A 17966-nucleotide genomic window follows, 5' to 3' on the forward strand; every position below is an offset into this window, starting at 1 on the left:
GGTTAAACCCAAACCCTTCATTGGTTAAAAGCATAAATCAATTTTCCAAAATCCAAAGCATTTAAAATTTAAATATGGCAAGCCACTATACCATAATTACCATTACATCACTGCCATATTTTCCTTCACAACCTTAATCACATTCCTTTTTTACTTTACAAGAGAATCTAATCTAGACTATTACTCTGATTTTTTTTTTTTTTTTTCATTGGGTGAGTTCAATTCATATTGTCTAAAGGGGTTTTGCGAAATTAATGCAAGATATATGACATTAATTGATTGTTGACTATACTATTGTCTCGCTTTTCTTATTATTATTTTAATTTTTAATTTATTCAATGTATGTACATTTATTTATCCAATCAATTTTACGAAAATTAGCAATCCAATGTACTCAAAAACTACCCCAACAACAACATCAAACCAATAAGCTTGTTTGATTCGCTTAAAACGTAAATTACAAGCTTTAGCAGAGTTGGAATGTTGGATTGGCTCTAGACCCATGTCAAAGCATAGCATTTGTGTACAAGTGCTTCTACCCCGATGAGATCATCGTGGTTGGACAATGAGTTATGGCCACAATAAGCAGATATTACAAGCACATGTGGCCCCAGGGCTGGTGTTGGGAAATTAATTTAAAATTCCCATTTGTCAGTTCATGAATCTGAGATTAAATTATTGGTACATAAAAATCAACCAAATTAAATCAAATGGTGTATCTATCTAGTGATGTGTAAAGGCCCTGTAACCAACTCAGATCTCAGATCAGAAGAGTAGAAGAAAAAGAAGTGGAATCAAAGGTATATCTCTCTTAAAAAAGGAAAATCTAAGTGATATCTGGGGCCTCATACATCTAGGACAGAAATTCACGGGCTTCACTTAAAAACAAACAAAAAATAAAGGGCTTGCCTTGCATTTTCTATATTTTGACTTATTAATAAAAAACTTATTTTAATGATGACTGGTTTAATTTTCTTTACAAAATCAAACATATCTAGAAAGGCTTGGCATGCATTCCATGTCTTAATTATGAGTCTTATGACTGGTTTTCTTCTTTTTCTTTACAAAATCAAACATATCTAGAAAGGCTTGGAATGCATTATTGCATTTTCCATGTGTTCATTATGACTTGGTTTTCTTCTTTTTCTTTGCCATAGTTATGATTCTTATGAAAAGCACCTTTCTAGTACACATGCTGACGATCCACAAATAGATTGCATCCAGATTCCAGATTAATAATAGAAGAAAGAGGTAGAATGGCGTTGCCTTAAGAAGATATATAAATATATTGGCATACATTCTGGTCGTCCAATAATCCAAAAGCTTGAAACATGCTAGCAGTGTATCACCCACTGATTGACTCCACAGTAAATCACCTTTGGCATCTGGGAAAATTTTTGCGTTTGGGAGCAGGAGCATCATTTTGTGTGCATTATCAAACCTTTTAATACTTTGTTACCATAACACAAAACCGAAACTTGGATACAACTGAATACAACTCTCCAAAATAAACAAAAGCCTTTGCAATGTACCAGTTGTCTTTGGGTACAAAAACAAAAGCCTGCCATGAATTATCTTCTTCTTGTCCAGGTGAATTCACCCAATTTTCTGTATAGATCTGCATATGCAAGTCCCACATAAATTAAAAAATGAAAGAAAAAATAGAGGTATATATGGATATACAAGTCTTACAATATTCCAACTCCTCTCATTACTTGATCAAAGATAAGAATGCTCACTGTAGATATGTAGCACCGTCCATCTCCTTTAACTTTTAGTGATATGGTATTATATGCATCCAAATCAATGAAGCCATCAAACTGCACAAGAAACAAATACATATGGAAACGATGCCAATTAACTAACTCTTCCATTCCCTCATTTGATGGATATCCAATTCACATGTAAAAGCTAACTCATTCCCAAGGTGTGTACCAAACATGGGAAAATCCCATACTCATTCCCAAGCCCCTATTCTTGCAATACAAACACTACCTAAATGTTTAATACACTATTCACCGTTCACCTTTTTGGACTGCATTCCACAAAAGCCATTCCTGCTCATCTTCATCTTCCATTTTGAATCCTCAGTGAAATCCATCGACAGGTTACCCGAGAAAATTCCTAATAGAGAAATTGAAAGCGAGAATGGTTTCAGCAGGTAAGTGTGTAAAAATCAACTATTGGTAAAAGTATATTTTGGATTCACTACCAGTGTTTTCAAAGGCGAGCTTCAGGCGCGCCTCAAGGCGCGAGTCATGGCGAGGCGGCGGCCGATTGCGCACGACGTCGCCGGACTGTGAAAAATGACTGAAAGGCGACGGCAAGGCGTTGAAGGCGTACGCCTCTCGACGGCAAGGCGCTGAAGGCGTTGAAGGCGTTGAAGGCGTCGCCTCGCGACCAACTCTGCGGGATTTTTTTCAACCTCTGTTCTAGGTTTTTTGCACCTCTGTTTTGGAGAAGATCGGTTGGAGAAGAACCCACTCTTCCAACCGAGTAAGATCGTGCAAGGCAAAGGTTGACTTGCAGTTATGGTGATGGCCATCAGGCGAGCAGAGACGATAATCCTCCCGCTAGAGCTCCTCCGTCAGCTGAAACCGTCCAAATTCAACGAGAGCTCGAACGAGTACCACCACTGGCAGAAGCGGCAGCTGAAGATATTGGAGGCCGGCCTCCTCCAGCACCCCTCCATCACGCTCGACCGCAGCAACACCTTCGCCATGCGCCTCCGCGAGATCATCCGCGCCGCCGACAACAAGCCCATCGACACCGGCAAGAACTCCGACACCATGCGCACCCTCTGCAACGCCGTCGTCTCCCTCTCCTGGCGCAGCTCCAACGGCACCCCCATCGACGTCTGCCACTGGGCCGACGGCTACCCCCTCAACATCCACCTCTACGTCGCCCTCCTCCAGGCCATCTTCGACATCCGCGACGAGACTTTGGCCCAAACATATATAAATAGCTAATACTGTTTTTATTTATTTTTTAATTCAAAAACATTTTAAAATATTAATTTTTTTACATGTGCTGAAAAGACAACAATACCCTTGCTTATATATATATTTGGGTCTTATGTTCTATATATATACTTATATATATATATTTATCTATTTATATATGTTTATATATATATATTTATAATTTTTTTATTATAAAAAATATATACCGAAAAGCTTACGCCTTAACGCGTTGAGGCTTACGCCTCGCCTTCTACGACTAAAACGCCTCGCGTCATGTTTTTGCGTCTGAAAACACTGTTCACTACCATTGGGTCCATTTCCAGTATTTGAGATCTCTAAATTAAGATGCTGAGGACAACCCTGCAAAACGAATAGTTGTTGACAGGTAGGTTAATATCTTGACAATTTACTGCAAATATAAAATGACAGTAAAAGAAACTGTGAAACCGATAAAACTACAAGTCCAGCAACAGATACAAAGAAACAATGCATACATGAGAAAAACTCGGTTGTAAATTAGAACTGCATTTATATGCAATGAGTCTAGTGAACTAGACAATAATTCCTAATTCCTAATAGTTTTTTCTTCTGTATTCATACATAGGAGACTTCAAATTATGTACTTACATACCTCCATATTCAGCATCAGAATATAGATGCCACTTCTTGAGCTCTTCCTTTGAGTTGAAATTGAAAATATATCTCTCAGTGGGAGGAACCAGGTCTTCAAGATTCCATGTGAGAGCTAAAATTGGCATTTGAATAAAAGAAACATGAATTGTTTGCAATAGTTAAAGAAAAGGCAATGTGAAATGTTAGATCTCCCAAACTCAGTAATTATATGTAAGTATCAAATGAAATCAAACAAATTTTCACCCTTGGCGAAAAAAGAAAAACAAGTATAGGGACCTGGTATTAGCCAAAAACCCAAAGGCCGAGGGGGGGGGGGGAGGATTGACAAATTAGACTTGAACAAGACTAGTGCACCGCTTGATAGAATGTAAGATAATTACACGAATTTTGGATACATGATATTCTCTACTGTATCGTGCAAAGAAATGAGAAAAAAAGAGAGAAACAAAAAAGGAACAATAGTACCTTTCTTGGTTGCATTTAACGAAGCTTGCCTTATTCCGCGAAACCTGGACATTTCTCTTTCCCCTCGAAGTTCCTACATTATCCAAAAAAGAGACAATATTTTAGACATTTTGAGCATGTAAGGATAATAATCACTGTATAATTGGTGAGGGGAAAAACTCCACCAAAATTAACCCTTCCAAAATTTTTAGCAGACTATAGGGGCACATTGGAGTTCCATTGCATATGAAATGCCCCTTTATTTTCCAACATATAAAAGAATTCATAAATTCAGGAATAATGTATTGTAATTCTTAACTCCCAGATGTAATTACGCAACATCGAAAACCCATTAGGAACACTAATTAAGGATCCTAAAACTTGCAATACCACTTATACAGACCAAGCATTTTGTTTCATCTAAGAAATGTTTTCCCCGTAGCAGTAAAGCAAATAGTAGTTGCATGCTTCCAGTGATTTGAGCTCTAGTATCTTATTGATTCCAACTTAAACAGCAATTCCTTTATTTATGCAACTCAATATAGCCAAACTCTACTTAATTCCCCTATAATTAACTAAAATATTTTCAGCCAATGCTGATTAAACAAATACTACAACAACCCATTTGCATAATGCATGTACCCAATAAATAAAAACAATGAATATCCAAGTATCCAACTTCATTTTACATTTTATAAGTAAAACTCATTCAGCCAACCCAGAATTAAGTAAAACAAAATCGAAAGAGATGATCCATTTCTGTTAACTTTCTATGAAATATTAATTAGAACTTATAGTTTAAACAGATTGGGAATAGAGATGCTTACCAAACTGGTTCTGTGTTGGGTCACCGTTTACTCTCACCGCTCACTCACCGTATACATCTGTTGCAAGGAAGCACCACTTTGTTTTCTTATGAGTTTTGAAGAAACACTGACGATGTCGTTATTTGTTTTGGTCGAAGAACAATGTCGTATAATAATGGGTTTTGACTTTTGTATGAATAGAAGCCTGCTATAATTCTTTTTTATTTTGGTGAACTTGAGGGCCCAAGGCTCATAGAAATAACTATACCAAACTAATACAAACTAGAGAGCCCAAGGAGATCTTCAAACAACCATAGCCCAGGCCAAGCCCAATATAGATTTTCAAACCAGCTTGCCATCTACCTTCATGATCCCTGATCAAGCCATCTGTTGAAATTCACGTATATACTTCTATCCTTGCAGGACACTATGGTAATAAATCCATCAACCTTCATGAACTCAAGTCATTGTTACCTTCCCTTGCCTTAAAATATATATATATCACAAAAATTCACATAATTCTTTTATGGTGAAGAAACTTCACAATATCTTAGTCATCTTTACCGACTAAGAAAAATTTATACGAATTCACATTTCAAAAACTACAAGGGTCACAATTATAACAACCTTTTTTCTTGAGAATAGTGTATAGTGTATACAACATTTCTATGACAATAATCACTCACGCGATTACAATGTAAAGAATAATTATGAGACACGTTATATGCGCACAAGAACTCTTACATATACAATCACACATGGGATAACCAAAAAAACAAACATATATAAGCAAAAGATTAAGAAATTATAATAAATTATATATTTATTGAAGATAAAGAACAATTGAACTTACACCAAAAAAATTAAATAACTGAAATTTGGATTTTCTTTATGTATGACAAATATGCGGGGATTAATGTAGAGAATGAGTGAGTATTTGAATGCTCAATGCTCAAGCAACATAAGTATTGCAGTACGTACCCTGCTCATATCTCATATTATTCCAGCATCCAATGACGACCCGCATTATATATAGGACTCCAACTAAAGCAAGCATATATATATGCATAATGAAGTAAGAGAGTAAATAGCAACCAAAGTTATTATTCATGAAGCTAGTTAATTAACAACTCTATATATTAAATTTTGTTCAGTCATCATCATCAGCAGCCCTAATCAGCTAAAACCATCCATCAAAGGCGCCATGACTATGAAGTCTATGAGGAAATTGGGAAAAGCATTATTCCAAATTTCCAACCAAAATTAACATATATACATATATAGTTTACAATAATAATTTACTTCCCATCCTTTCTTGATCCATAACAAGCCTATCATCTATAAGCAAGCTTGAAAAGTTTCTCTAATGTAAGACAAATATGCAGGAGTAATGCGGAGTATAAGTGTGTATTTGAACGTTCAACGCTTGAATGATGTGAATATTTCAACACTCATTCATATATCGCATTATTTCTATGTTCAATGTCCCGCATTAGAGAATGAGTCCAACTAAAACATCTATATATACATATATATATAAATATATATAATGAAGTTAGCGCTAGAGAGTAAATAACAACCAAATATATTAATCCATGAAGCTAGTTAATTAACAAATCTATATATTATTATGTTGTTCAGTCATCATCATCAGTAGCCCTAATCAGCTGCTAAAACCCTCCCATCAAAGCCATGACTAGCTATGAGGAACAAGAAAAGCATTATTCAAACCCTAAACATACATATATATAGTTTACATTAATAATTTAAACCCCACCCTTGGTTGATCCATAACAAGGCTATCATCCATAAGCAAGCTTGAAAAGTTGGAATTAGGATCAGTACTCTTAATCATCTCACTAGTTTGAGCCTCCACATTGTGCTTCAACTTGAGCAGCGCCGCCTTGTACCGCTCCAACTCCTCCAAACTCATCCTCTCAATCGGCTGATCCTCCTCCCACCAACAACCACCATCACGACTCCTCTTCTCCGCCTCCAGCCGCCTCCTCGCTTCCAAACACTGCTGCCGTTTTTGCCAAGTATTAGCAGGGGCATTCTCGTAATTCTGATCCGGCTCTGTGCGCGCCGCCGCGGCAGCTCCTCCTAACTCCCTCCTCCGCCGCGGCAGCGCATTGAGGAAGCGGTCGATGACGGCGGCGCAGCTGGGAATGCCGAAGGGGAACAACTTGCCGTTGGCGGACACCACGATCGCCGCCACCTCGGCTCCGCACAAGACGCTGAGTTCAGCGGCTTTCTTGAAGAGACCCTTCTTCCGCTTGGAGAAGGTGACGTGGCGCTTGTTGCTTGCTTCCACCCTCTTGATTTCAACCTTTCGTCGGCCTTTGTTTTCCATCTTCTTCTTCCCAATAATATTATCATTGTTTGTGTGATGATCAGCAGCCATGGCAGTCGTCATCATCATCATCATCATCATATATGTATTAAAAGAGATCACCAAGGAAGGCAAACCCTAAACTCGATCAATCGTGAGAGTATTTAACCGACTGTGATATATATATATTGGGAATGATATGGGAATTAAGGATTGTCCTTAATTGTGACTTGGGTAAGACGTAATATATATAGGATGATGCATGTGAATCTTCCTAAATATTACATGATTCCTGAAAATAAGGATGTGAATCTTCTTGTGTCATAATTATTTAAATTTAACCGTAATTCTCTTAAGTTTAGGGAAATTACTTAATCTCAGTACCCTAGAATTACTTACCTAATTACCCCTTAATGTTGGCACGCGGACAATAGAAATTAAAGGAAGGACTCAGCTTTGGATTAGGGAGTAAATATATACTAGCTAGGTTTTTTTTGCATACTTTTTATAATTAAAGAAGTTAATTAGTTAATTAGTATACAGAATGGTAGGAGTGACTTGTCTAAAACGTACATTTTCACACATTAAGGTAGTTAGTATACCAAATAAAATAAAGGGAAAATTATATCAAAAGGACTAATACTATACTCCATTTTTAAGTAAGAAAATGTTGTTTTTTTTTTTTTGTTTGAGAAGAAGACAATGTTTTTTAAATGGAGTAAACTCTTATTTTCTAAAGTAAATTACTCTAAAGTCCATTTTACAACCTTTAATGATAAATAAACTCACCTAAATGATGAATATGTCAACTTTGTACAAAATAAAGTTAACGTTATGTTTTGTTCCGTATTTTTTATGTTGAGTGCTTGGTGGAGTTTTTTTTTTTTTTTTTTTTTTTTTTTAAGGGGCAAATTGCCACTGCTTGACAGTAGCAATTTATAGGGTATTTTTGCAATTTAAATAGATATTGTCGCACAATATCAATGATTGTCACTATCTGATAGTGGCAATTTCCGAGTGATTGGTGGGTTTTACCGAGTGATCGATGAAGGTGCTGAGCACTTGGCTCATTAAAATTGATCGACCTGTCACCATGTTTTTGCAAATGGGCCGGCCGATCAGGGTATTTTTTCTTTTGGATTTAAAAAAAAAAAATCGATTTCAAGAAATCCATGAATTAACCACCATACCATCAAGACTCAAGAACTAAACCAAATATATAAACAGACAAAAAAAAAAAAAGAACTCAATCAATAAAAATTAGTCATAAAATTTTGTTTAAATGAGCTTGAATGCATGTAATTTAAAGAAAATGAGAAAAATATTGGAGAGGGAAAGAAAGAGTAAAGGAGGTATTGTGATTTGTGAGAGTTCCCAAAATTTAGGCTAGACAGCTCTCTAAACATATTGATGTCTAGAGATATTACAATATTGTGCCATAAATTCAACCGTGTCTTAAATTTAATGATATTATGTCCCACAAGAATTACTTACCAAACAGTAATTTTGTACGTACCATTGCTCAAAAAAATTCCTTAAATAACGAGAAATTGATGTTGCAAGCTTGGCGCGAGTTTGTAATTAAACAAGGTATTAAAGTGGTTGGTTGATGATTTAGCTTACCTAATAGGGTGTGGATCTTGGTCAGTTCACTTCGGTACAATCACAATAAGCACATCCACAATGGGTATTAAACAAAGGGGAATGTTATCCACTTTTTTCATCGTCTTTTTTCTTTATTATTTTTATTTACAGCGTATTTTTATGATCGAAATCGTTCATTTTTTATATAATTATTTGAAGATCATCTATGCGAAAAATCAAGTAAATCAGAAATCGTTATCAAATAAACAAATGGTGAATCAAATTGTTACAAAAACAGTCTGTTTATTTGATCACAGTTATATAATAAAATGATTTTCGATTTAGTTGATTTTTTACAAAGATGATTCATAGTTAGATCTAAAAAATAAACAATTATAATCATAAATTTACATTGTGGAATATGAATAATAATAAATAAAAAGTTAATAAAAAATATAAATTGGAGAAGCTGGATAGCATTTCTCTTAAACAAAAGTTGCCCAACAGTGGGATGGTTGGTCCACAAGAACAAAAAATATCTTAAGAAAATTTTGTAGCCCACAAATGCTCATCTCCAGCCCACAATCCAAGCCCTAAACCTCTCATACCTGAAAGGCCCACCCTACTCCATTTTACAATATATCCTGATTTCACCCCCGTGGGCTTTAGACTTATAAATCAGAATAATTCATTTTCATTGCAAGGTTCTTTGCTTGATTTTAGTAATTACGAACGCAATTAGGTGCAAATAGAGTTCTGATTGTCTCACTTCGTTGATAGTAATAATATATGGAAAATATTTGGGTCACCCCTTCCCCCAAAATAAAAATTTCGGTAATGTCAGCGCATGATCAAAACCGTTCACTTTTTAGATCACCTATTATAGATCATCTCTGCAAAAAATCAAATCAATCGGAAATCGTTTGGTTTTATAACTGTTGTCAATTAAGTAGAAAAAATTGATGGTTTTTAATTAATAGTGATTTTTTGACCAAACCGTTGATTTTTTCTATTTAATAAACCACAGTTATATAATCAAACGATTTCCGATTGAGTTGATTTTTTGCAGAGATGATCTATAATAGGTGATCTAAAAAATGAACGGTTCCGATCATGCGCCGGCATTACCGAAATTATTATTTTAGGGGGAGGGGTGACCTTGGAATACCCAAGGGATGACCCAAGTAGTGTCCATAATATATAGCTAGCCAGCCTAGCCTAGCTTGCACAAAGAGCACGTACTTTGTCAACTTCAAATTTGTCGCAGAGCAAATTTCTCATTCGATACAAAAATCGTTTCTTCTTGTACTTGGCCAGTTGGCCTTGATGAATGTGAACAGAAGGAAACAGATTCCAATCATATATTTTATTTAAGCCATTGGAAAATTCTAGATGAAGGGTCGGCAAGGTTAGAATTAATTAGTCATCTCATTGACTCATTCACAAGGTTAGCACTTAATCCCAATTGCAAATAGACACATATACATTGCTTATCTTGCAGATTCATGATGAAGAATTGAAGATTCTATATATACAATTCTAGCATAAAATAATATTTGAGCTATTTTCAACTTTGTAGTTACGGCATGTTGTCTCTTCAAAGGACAATGTACCTCAAATGTAATATATAAACAGGCAAAATACATTATGCATGTACATTGTTAACAATTTAAGTAAGATGCATGTCACAATCATCTAGTTAATGATAGAAAAATATCCTTAATCAACATCTAATGGGGTCATATATAGTTAATGTGACAACAAAAAATGGTGTCATATATAATAACACTAGGATGTGATAGCAAGGACACAGAGTACTTGTACTGCTAGGGACCAGTATATAATGTAATATTAATCCCAATTATTGTTAGAAATTATAATCCAAAACCAATAGACAGTGCTGCTTAGCGATTTGGTAATGGGGGTGAGAGGCAGTAAGTTGAGCCAGTTTATTAGTGGAGGAGCTCGAGGAGTGAAAAGACTGAGATGCCCTCCTACTGTGACCCCCCGAGGTTATGTGCCTGTTTGTGTAGGTGTGGATGGTGATACCAAGCGCTTCATGGTTCACACCAAATTGCTTGGCCATGCAGAGTTCTTGGAGTTGCTGTACAGATCAGCGGAGGAATATGGTTTCTGCAATCATGGAGTCTTGAGGATTCCATATGAAGCCAAGGACTTTGAGAACTACTGGATCATCAAAAGATCCAAACCAAAGATTTTCAAGGTTGAACCAGAACCACTCTAGCTACTTAGTTAGTGGTCCATTTGTTTAATGTAATTGTATAGTTATTGAATTGGCAAATCTTGGTTTTGGGGATTATTAATTTGTTATCTCCAGGTTGGCTTGTGAATAGAAATTATGTGCATTCTTTTTCTATAATTGTCTATAGATTACCTGCATTTCTCTTTTGTGGGTGGTCATGAATATCAGGGCTGTTCACTAAAACAAGCACAGTGTGTTTACAAATTAGGTGTTGTAAAAAAGGTTGGAGGCCTAAAATTCTTTGTAGCCAGAATTTCTCATGAGCTGGGATTTTCTGTATCTAGATGGTCTGCAGACTCTGCACCATAATCTGCAAACTGTGCACATATTAATCTTGCAGACTCTGCACAATAGTTGCAGACTTGAAGGAGTGGATAGAAATTAAATGGTGGTTGTTATTTGAGCCTTTTAGTGTAGTGAGTGACAACTAATTGCACATCCAATTTCAAAATGGAAAGTGACATTCAGAGTCCCAAGCCTCATTATGAGCAGCCCAAAATTGTTTTCATATCCCACATTCATTTAATCACCTCCTACAACTTTCTGCACATCAGCCCATGCACATGTTTATCAAAATGATATATAATTTAGTTTGGTTTCGGTAGAGTAGGATCTAGTTCTGCCCCCGCTTAATATGTATTATAGAGAAATTTGAGTGTATATAACGTACATCTCACAATAACTGATCACGTGATCTCTGTGATTTGCATGTGAAAAGTGACTCTAAAAAAACCATTGTATACACCCGTTATATACAAGAGTTTCTGCAATATTATGAAAGTTTGATTTACATGTCTAGCTCCTAATGGTATCAAAATCTAGCCAGATTTGATTATGGAGTACCTATAAAACACAAGCTAGTGGGCATAGTGAGGGTGAGGGAGAGGGCTTAAACAAATTGATATCAACAATAAAATTGCAGACTAGAGTGTTACTATAGAACCTGCAGAATTGCAGTTGGTTGAGTTCAGATCATTAATGTTGCATATAATACCATTTTTTGTGACAACAGAAGCAAACAAATGATCAAATGGATCACAAAAGTGCAAAAGAGACAGTTGTTGCCTTGTTGGTGTACGTCTGATTCAGAAAATGTTGTCATTCTCTAAATAGGCATTGGATGTCGCATTCTAACCTTAAATTATTTGTTGCAATATTGCAACTTGTACTGATTGTTGCCAGTGAGTCATATGGGGCCAGCATCACTTTTCTCCATAATTCTATATATGATTCAAAATCTTCCCTGGCCTGTGTATTTAATTTCCTCATCTAATCAGCTCCCCATTTTTCTTCTTATCTAGCTTATGATCATATTCCAGCATGCATGTCTATCCTTTTGGGTTGTGTTAACTCTCAATAAATTTGTATTTTTTTTTTCAGAAAAAAAAAAATAAAAAAAATAACTTATCTTTCCTTGGTTTTTAAGCTTTTTGTATGGGGTTGTTAGAGAAATTCAGGTTCAAAGAGATAGTAATCCTGTGGGCAAGGCCAGGCCGGCCCATGGTAATCGCTCGCACACCGCTTGTTAAATGTTGGCCTACCCCGACATGTATTTGGCTACTAGCTAGTGCTTGGAGCCATGGATGTGAATGTAATTACTCTGTCACTTGGTCTCTTAGCAATTAATAAGAGCATCTCCACATATGTTAAATGCACATATTGGCATATGTGGCAATTTCAAGTTTTTAAAGTCATACTTCTCCTCCTCCTACAACCTGTTTTTTTGCTTTTTCAAAAAAGAAAAAAAAAATGCACCAAGAGGTCCAAGAGAAGTTATTAGCTTATTAGGAGAGAGCACTACTAATTCGACTCCCTCTCCTTTAGATCAAAATTAGGAGAGAGCACTAATTTTCATAAATTATTAGCTTTAATTCTCCAATTGATACTCAGAGAGCATTTAGTTGAATTACTTAAAAGAGTAATTTCTTCTAAAAACACTTTTCTTATTGTAACTTATAGAAGAACAAAAAAATCAGAATTCCGGTTTCGAAAAAGATTCTAATCGTGAAGGATCAAAGTCTGACACTCTTTAGTCTCCAATTTGATCCTTGGACACATGCAACAAAGGAGGTAAAATCTTTTGTGAATTCCCTAGGTCCAGCGTGTATTGTCTGTCATTGATCGGCCCAAGACATTATTAGTCTGATGCGTGAAATCTGGCCCAAGACACCCTCAGTTACCAAAAAAAAAAAATGACACTCTTTGATAGATTCCATATACATGTTGATATGACATCTATTAATCATGCGTATGTAGTTTCTTTTAAGTTTTTATCCATTAGTGATAGAAAAAGTTGATCACATGAAGAACAAATTTTGAATACTAATATACTATTAATGATAATACATAATCACGTTGAATTGAATTTGTAACTATTAAATTAATAACTCTTTGTCTCATTTTATAAATTCAACCATTACTCAGCTAACTAATTCTCAAAATTTGTACACGAGGAGAACAATATTAATTGTAGAAACTAGAGGCTATTTACAAAAAAGAAGAAAAAAATGTGATGGGTTTGAAGCATAATAACATCTTTTTTTTTGGGCAGGAAGAAACGCAGTGCATAATAACATTTAATTATTCGGTTTACTCAATACTCATACTTTGGCAATCATCTTCAATGTTACAAAGGAGTGTACGTACGTTTCTAATTAACTACACTTTCCTTTCAAAATGAGCTAGCAATGTTTTAATAATTAGATGTCTGCGAATTGATTATTAATGGCGATGCCATTAGCGTGAGGGCTTAAGCTATTATTGCATGCCGTGGCAATTTTCCCCTTATTTTTTCTTTCTATTTTATATCTTTAATAAAATTTAAATGCTGTTGCTTTGGCAGCACGCAAGATATGCTTTGTTTTTTGTATGCTTCTTAAAAAAATGGAAAATTGTATAATTGCATGGAACAAACATGATTAAAAATATATTAAATTAATAAACTATCAATTAATGCCAATGCGCGTATGTTATAGAAGAATAACTTAATAATTAAATTTATAACTCCTTCCCATCAAAAAGGTTTACTTTATAGACCATCTACACTAGCTAACACTCACTTTTTGATGACCAATTAATGGTATTGGTAGAGTAGGAAAGAATAAATTTTAGGTTCAAATCCTGTCATATGTTCAAATAGAAAAAAAATAATAAAAAATCATGCATGTCATATGTTTGGGAAAAGTTATTAATAGTAATTAACAATTATCCAATATACGTAGATCCAAAGCTAGTGTAAAGGGCAATATCTAGGGGAGATTCACATTGTCTTAGTAGTAGTGTAGTAGGACCAAAAATAGAGGGGACCAATGCAACGTCCTCGTAATGTGGGTTGGATTTTTTCTAGCTTCTATCACATCAAACAACCATACCCAGTTTGCATATGTTTTCCTTTAGTTGAAAACAATTACTTGATGCTGCATTGTTTTTCCTTTTTGGGACAAAGATTGAGAATTCATATCACAAAATTTGCTAGCTTGCAATTATTTTCTACTTGTAGCCAACTCGCTCAAATTCCTAGTTCATATAAACAATTGTGAATATATGATAAACAATTGATCATATAAAATATGACAATTTAATTATAACCAAGTTCTTTAACATGGTGGATCACCATTAATCGCAGTAAAATGAAATGGGTTAAATCTCATTGTCCAAAAGGACACACACATAGCCACACATCGCGCGCACACACACACACACACAAACTACAATAGTACAATTCCAATCTTAATTAATCCTACCATATTAATCTTTACAATTAGCAAGCCATGCATATACTCTTGGCCGAGTCACCGAGTCAGCAAGTGTAGAACTCAACGAGTTCGTCCATGGACCCCAACTGAGTCTCCGAGTTGTCAAGCATCCACAGCAAGTGCTCGAACAGCACGACCTCGCAAGCCACCAGCACCACCCCATCGTCGCCGCCTGACTTGTCCACAAGCTCCTGAATGATGGGGTGGTCCACCACGTCGGAGCTCACCAGGTACCGCCGCCGAGACTTCCCGACATAAACTGCGTGAAGCTCCTTGGAGACGACGTTGTTGTTGTCGGACGACTCGTCGTTTGCGGCGGCTATAGAGCTTGTTGTGCGAGTGAGTTTGGTGAGTGAGGGCCATCTCTTTATGGCTGACTTCAGCTTTGTTAGCTTCCCTAGCTTTGCCATCTCTGAATTCTCTCAGAAAGTGTTTGATGGGTTTTCACTGACTGTGTTTGATATTTGGGTTTTATGAATTGAGAGTGTATTTGTGAGGAAAGTGTGAGGGAAGGTTCATATATATATAAGACCATGGGGAGAGACGGAGAGAGAGAGAGTGAGAGAGTGCATGGCCCACTGCTTAAGACCAGCTAAGAATGAGATATTTGATGCAAAACCAGTTGCGCCTTGTTTGGCATGCAATTTGGCGGGGCCTTAGCTTAGCTAATTGGTAGATTATCTTAATTGCATTTTTCTATTTTTTCTTATTATTTATATTATGGTCTATAATGTCTATTTACATAGATACCCCTTGCCAACCCATGATTCATTTTAAAAGAGTAGTAGGCTAGAAGCTCAATGTTGAAAATTGCTTCTTTAATTATAAGTTATGTCTGTTTTAAATGGGGCCCTGGCAGGTGCATACTTTAATTTTGTTCATTAAATTTATATTTAACTTGCAAGCTATCCAGCTTAAGACAAAACATAATTAAAGAATTTATTTTCTTGGAACATTCTTGTTTTCTATAAATAATTAAACAATCTTAGTTATAACAACTTCATGTCAAATTTCTTTAATGTTTCCAGTATCTCTAAAAAATTCTGAACCATTTTGGTATCGATAGTATATGTTCAACCATATTTTGTATAAATATAGTTGATGTATATATGGTTAATAAAATTATTCTATATATGATCTAATTGGTGGTTCGTATACAATTAATACTCTCTTTTTTTGCACTATACTCGATCTTATTAGACAATTTGACACATTTATTATCAAACTATCAATCTAAATTATTAATTATTAATTAATTTAATATTATTTGTCCAAATGTATAATTCAGATTACCATATGACAAAAGAATATATATTAATCATGCATGCATATATATACCAACCTTCAACCTTGCCAAATAACCAAATTATTATGGCATTCATCTTTGAGACAATATAGATAAGACATGCCATATGGTAGGGGTCATTTCATTAGCACTAAGTATGCAAGAGTAATTATTATGTAATATATATGGTACACATACAATGAGTATTTTAATGAATTAAGCTTCAAGTGTGCAAAGGGTAATCATGTAACTATAGACGGTAGGTTTAACGTTCTTGGTTGTTGTTCTTGTTCATTGCATTATCAATAGCAACAATATTAATGAAGCAGTTTGTTGGTAAGCAGCCTACTATTTTTCCAACCGTGGGGTTTTTGTTTCTGCAAAAAATTAATTAATAAAAAGAAGGGAAAGAGAAAAAAACAAGGAGATGAAGAGCATCTTTTATATTTCACCACTAGCTAGTACCAACTTTTGTCTTCACATATATTCTTGTGTGCGTTATAACAGCCTTTTTTCTTGCCAACAAATCTTGGCAACATGTCGTTCATGCATGGAACTATGAACTGGAAAGAAGTCCCGGGTCTGTACTTATGAGCCTTGCTATTTGGAATATATGGTTCAGCTTTTACCAAACTCCTTTTAATTTATATATAGTTTAATACTACTAGATTCCAAATAAATTTGGATATCAACTTAATTCAATAAATTATTTATAATAAATACTAAATTCATCTAACTTCATTCATCCATGCTGTGATGTTAATATCAATCCTATAGTGAGTTTTATTCATATATACCCGTTCGAATATTAATTGCCCATGTGCGTAAACAACTGATGCTAACAAATCTTTGTAAACCATTCAATTGCTGAAGTTCACTTACATTAATGATGTAATGTTGATATTTTTGTTGAAAAAAAATTACTTAAATTAGAGTCATGTATGTAATTTCACATTATTTTTTATAAGAGTCAGACCATGCCCCATACAATAATGTCAAAATTTTGCAATAAAATTTTATAGCCGTTTGACAACTCACATTTCAGGAATATCAACATGTTAATTTAATGTTTGTGAGTCAATAAAATTCGTGAGTTCACCAGCCGCTTTCCACTTTAACATTTTTCACCATTCGAAATGCCTTCTATTTAGAAGATTAACAGCATGCATAGGGTTTCTACCAGCTTGAATATTGATGGGTTCATATAGGTTGACAATTACAGCGTACCACAAATGGTCTGGAAAAAATAAGGTGCACTAATTGAGATAGTACGATGGGAGGAGAACAAACAAATTAATAAACCAAAATAAAGCTTCATCAGGTACACTAATTGCTTTTTTTTTTTTTTTTTTTTGTGGTCCAATGGTACACACAAAAGGGCGCCACACCTATAGGGACAAAACCAAGAGGTCCACTATTCTAACCACTTGTGGCCCAATGCTGTTCTTCTAATTCTAACTTAGGATGGGTTAGGTGGAAGCCATCTAGTTGTATATCACCTTTATTTGTCCCCTCATTTCTTTTAGTTGGTAATTGGTATTTTAATTATATATATTATTTAAAAAGTAATTTTCCATATTATAGGAATGCTATTTTATTGTTTGTATAATTAAACAAATGAACAATGATGTGGGAGTGTGTGAGTGTGACATATATATATATATATAAATAATTCAAAATCAGAGTTCAAACATTCAAACTAATATTTTTTGGAAGATAGTGAAGGCCATAGAGGACCTGGCAGGTAATAATAAAGATCCTAAATCTTGTGAATTATAAGATAAGTTAATTAGTGTAGCTCTAGCTCTAAGGCATGTGCTTAAGGAAATCATATAAGATTTTGAGGGTTTGGGACCTTGGGTCATGTGCTTTAGAAGAAAACATTAAAGATCATAGTAGAT

The 17966-nt window shown here is 35.0% G+C and overlaps 4 protein-coding genes across 5 annotated transcripts; 1 reads left to right on the top strand and 3 right to left on the bottom strand.

The window, feature by feature from the left end:
* Positions 1-1260: 1260 nt before the first annotated feature.
* On the bottom strand, positions 1261-4938 carry LOC147287549 (putative complex I intermediate-associated protein 30). Of its 2 annotated transcripts, none has more exons than XM_086241586.1 (7): positions 4868-4938; positions 4062-4134; positions 3595-3708; positions 3269-3323; positions 2027-2124; positions 1740-1820; positions 1261-1618 (listed from the first exon to the last, which is right to left on the bottom strand). In XM_086241586.1, the coding sequence occupies exons 2-7, from the start codon at positions 4074-4076 to the stop codon at positions 1445-1447; spliced, it is 537 nt and encodes a 178-aa protein (XP_086097712.1). In that variant the 5' UTR covers positions 4077-4134; positions 4868-4938; the 3' UTR covers positions 1261-1444. The 2 variants fall into 2 exon arrangements, with proteins under 2 accessions (XP_086097712.1, XP_086097711.1); XM_086241585.1 differs by having other exon boundaries at positions 1716-1820.
* Positions 4939-6599: 1661 nt separating this feature from the next.
* LOC147287550 (agamous-like MADS-box protein AGL62) lies at positions 6600-7205 on the bottom strand. Its single transcript, XM_086240921.1, has one exon. It carries the CDS (start codon positions 7197-7199, stop codon positions 6600-6602), a length of 600 nt encoding a protein of 199 aa, XP_086097047.1. The 5' UTR covers positions 7200-7205.
* A 3455-nt stretch (positions 7206-10660) lies between these two features.
* Positions 10661-11084, top strand: LOC147287551 (auxin-responsive protein SAUR71-like). Its single transcript, XM_086242593.1, has one exon. It carries the CDS (start codon positions 10681-10683, stop codon positions 11005-11007), a length of 327 nt encoding a protein of 108 aa, XP_086098719.1. The 5' UTR covers positions 10661-10680; the 3' UTR covers positions 11008-11084.
* Positions 11085-14579: 3495 nt separating this feature from the next.
* LOC147287552 (SAUR-like auxin-responsive protein family) lies at positions 14580-15278 on the bottom strand. Its single transcript, XM_086242063.1, has one exon. It carries the CDS (start codon positions 15188-15190, stop codon positions 14825-14827), a length of 366 nt encoding a protein of 121 aa, XP_086098189.1. The 5' UTR covers positions 15191-15278; the 3' UTR covers positions 14580-14824.
* Positions 15279-17966: the final 2688 nt, after the last annotated feature.

Source organism: Dryas octopetala, chromosome 4 (assembly GCF_963921425.1).
Source record: "Dryas octopetala chromosome 4, drDryOcto1.1, whole genome shotgun sequence".
NCBI classification, from domain to species: domain Eukaryota; kingdom Viridiplantae; phylum Streptophyta; class Magnoliopsida; order Rosales; family Rosaceae; genus Dryas; species Dryas octopetala.

What these genes read in the sequence shown, in the direction of transcription:
- LOC147287549 (XM_086241585.1), bottom strand. An exon ending in TTCTGATGCTGAATATGGAG is followed by an intron (nt 3,324 to 3,594) that starts GTATGTAAGTAC and finishes TTCGTTTTGCAG; the next exon opens with GGTTGTCCTCAGCATCTTAA. An exon ending in GTGGAATGCAGTCCAAAAAG is followed by an intron (nt 1,821 to 2,026) that starts GTGAACGGTGAA and finishes TTTCTTGTGCAG; the next exon opens with TTTGATGGCTTCATTGATTT.
- LOC147287552 (XM_086242063.1), bottom strand. Translation starts at nt 15,190, where the DNA reads ATGGCAAAGCTAGGGAAGCTAACAAAGCTGAAGTCAGCCATAAAGAGA.
- LOC147287550 (XM_086240921.1), bottom strand. Translation starts at nt 7,199, where the DNA reads ATGGAAAACAAAGGCCGACGAAAGGTTGAAATCAAGAGGGTGGAAGCA.
- LOC147287551 (XM_086242593.1), top strand. Translation starts at nt 10,681, where the DNA reads ATGGGGGTGAGAGGCAGTAAGTTGAGCCAGTTTATTAGTGGAGGAGCT.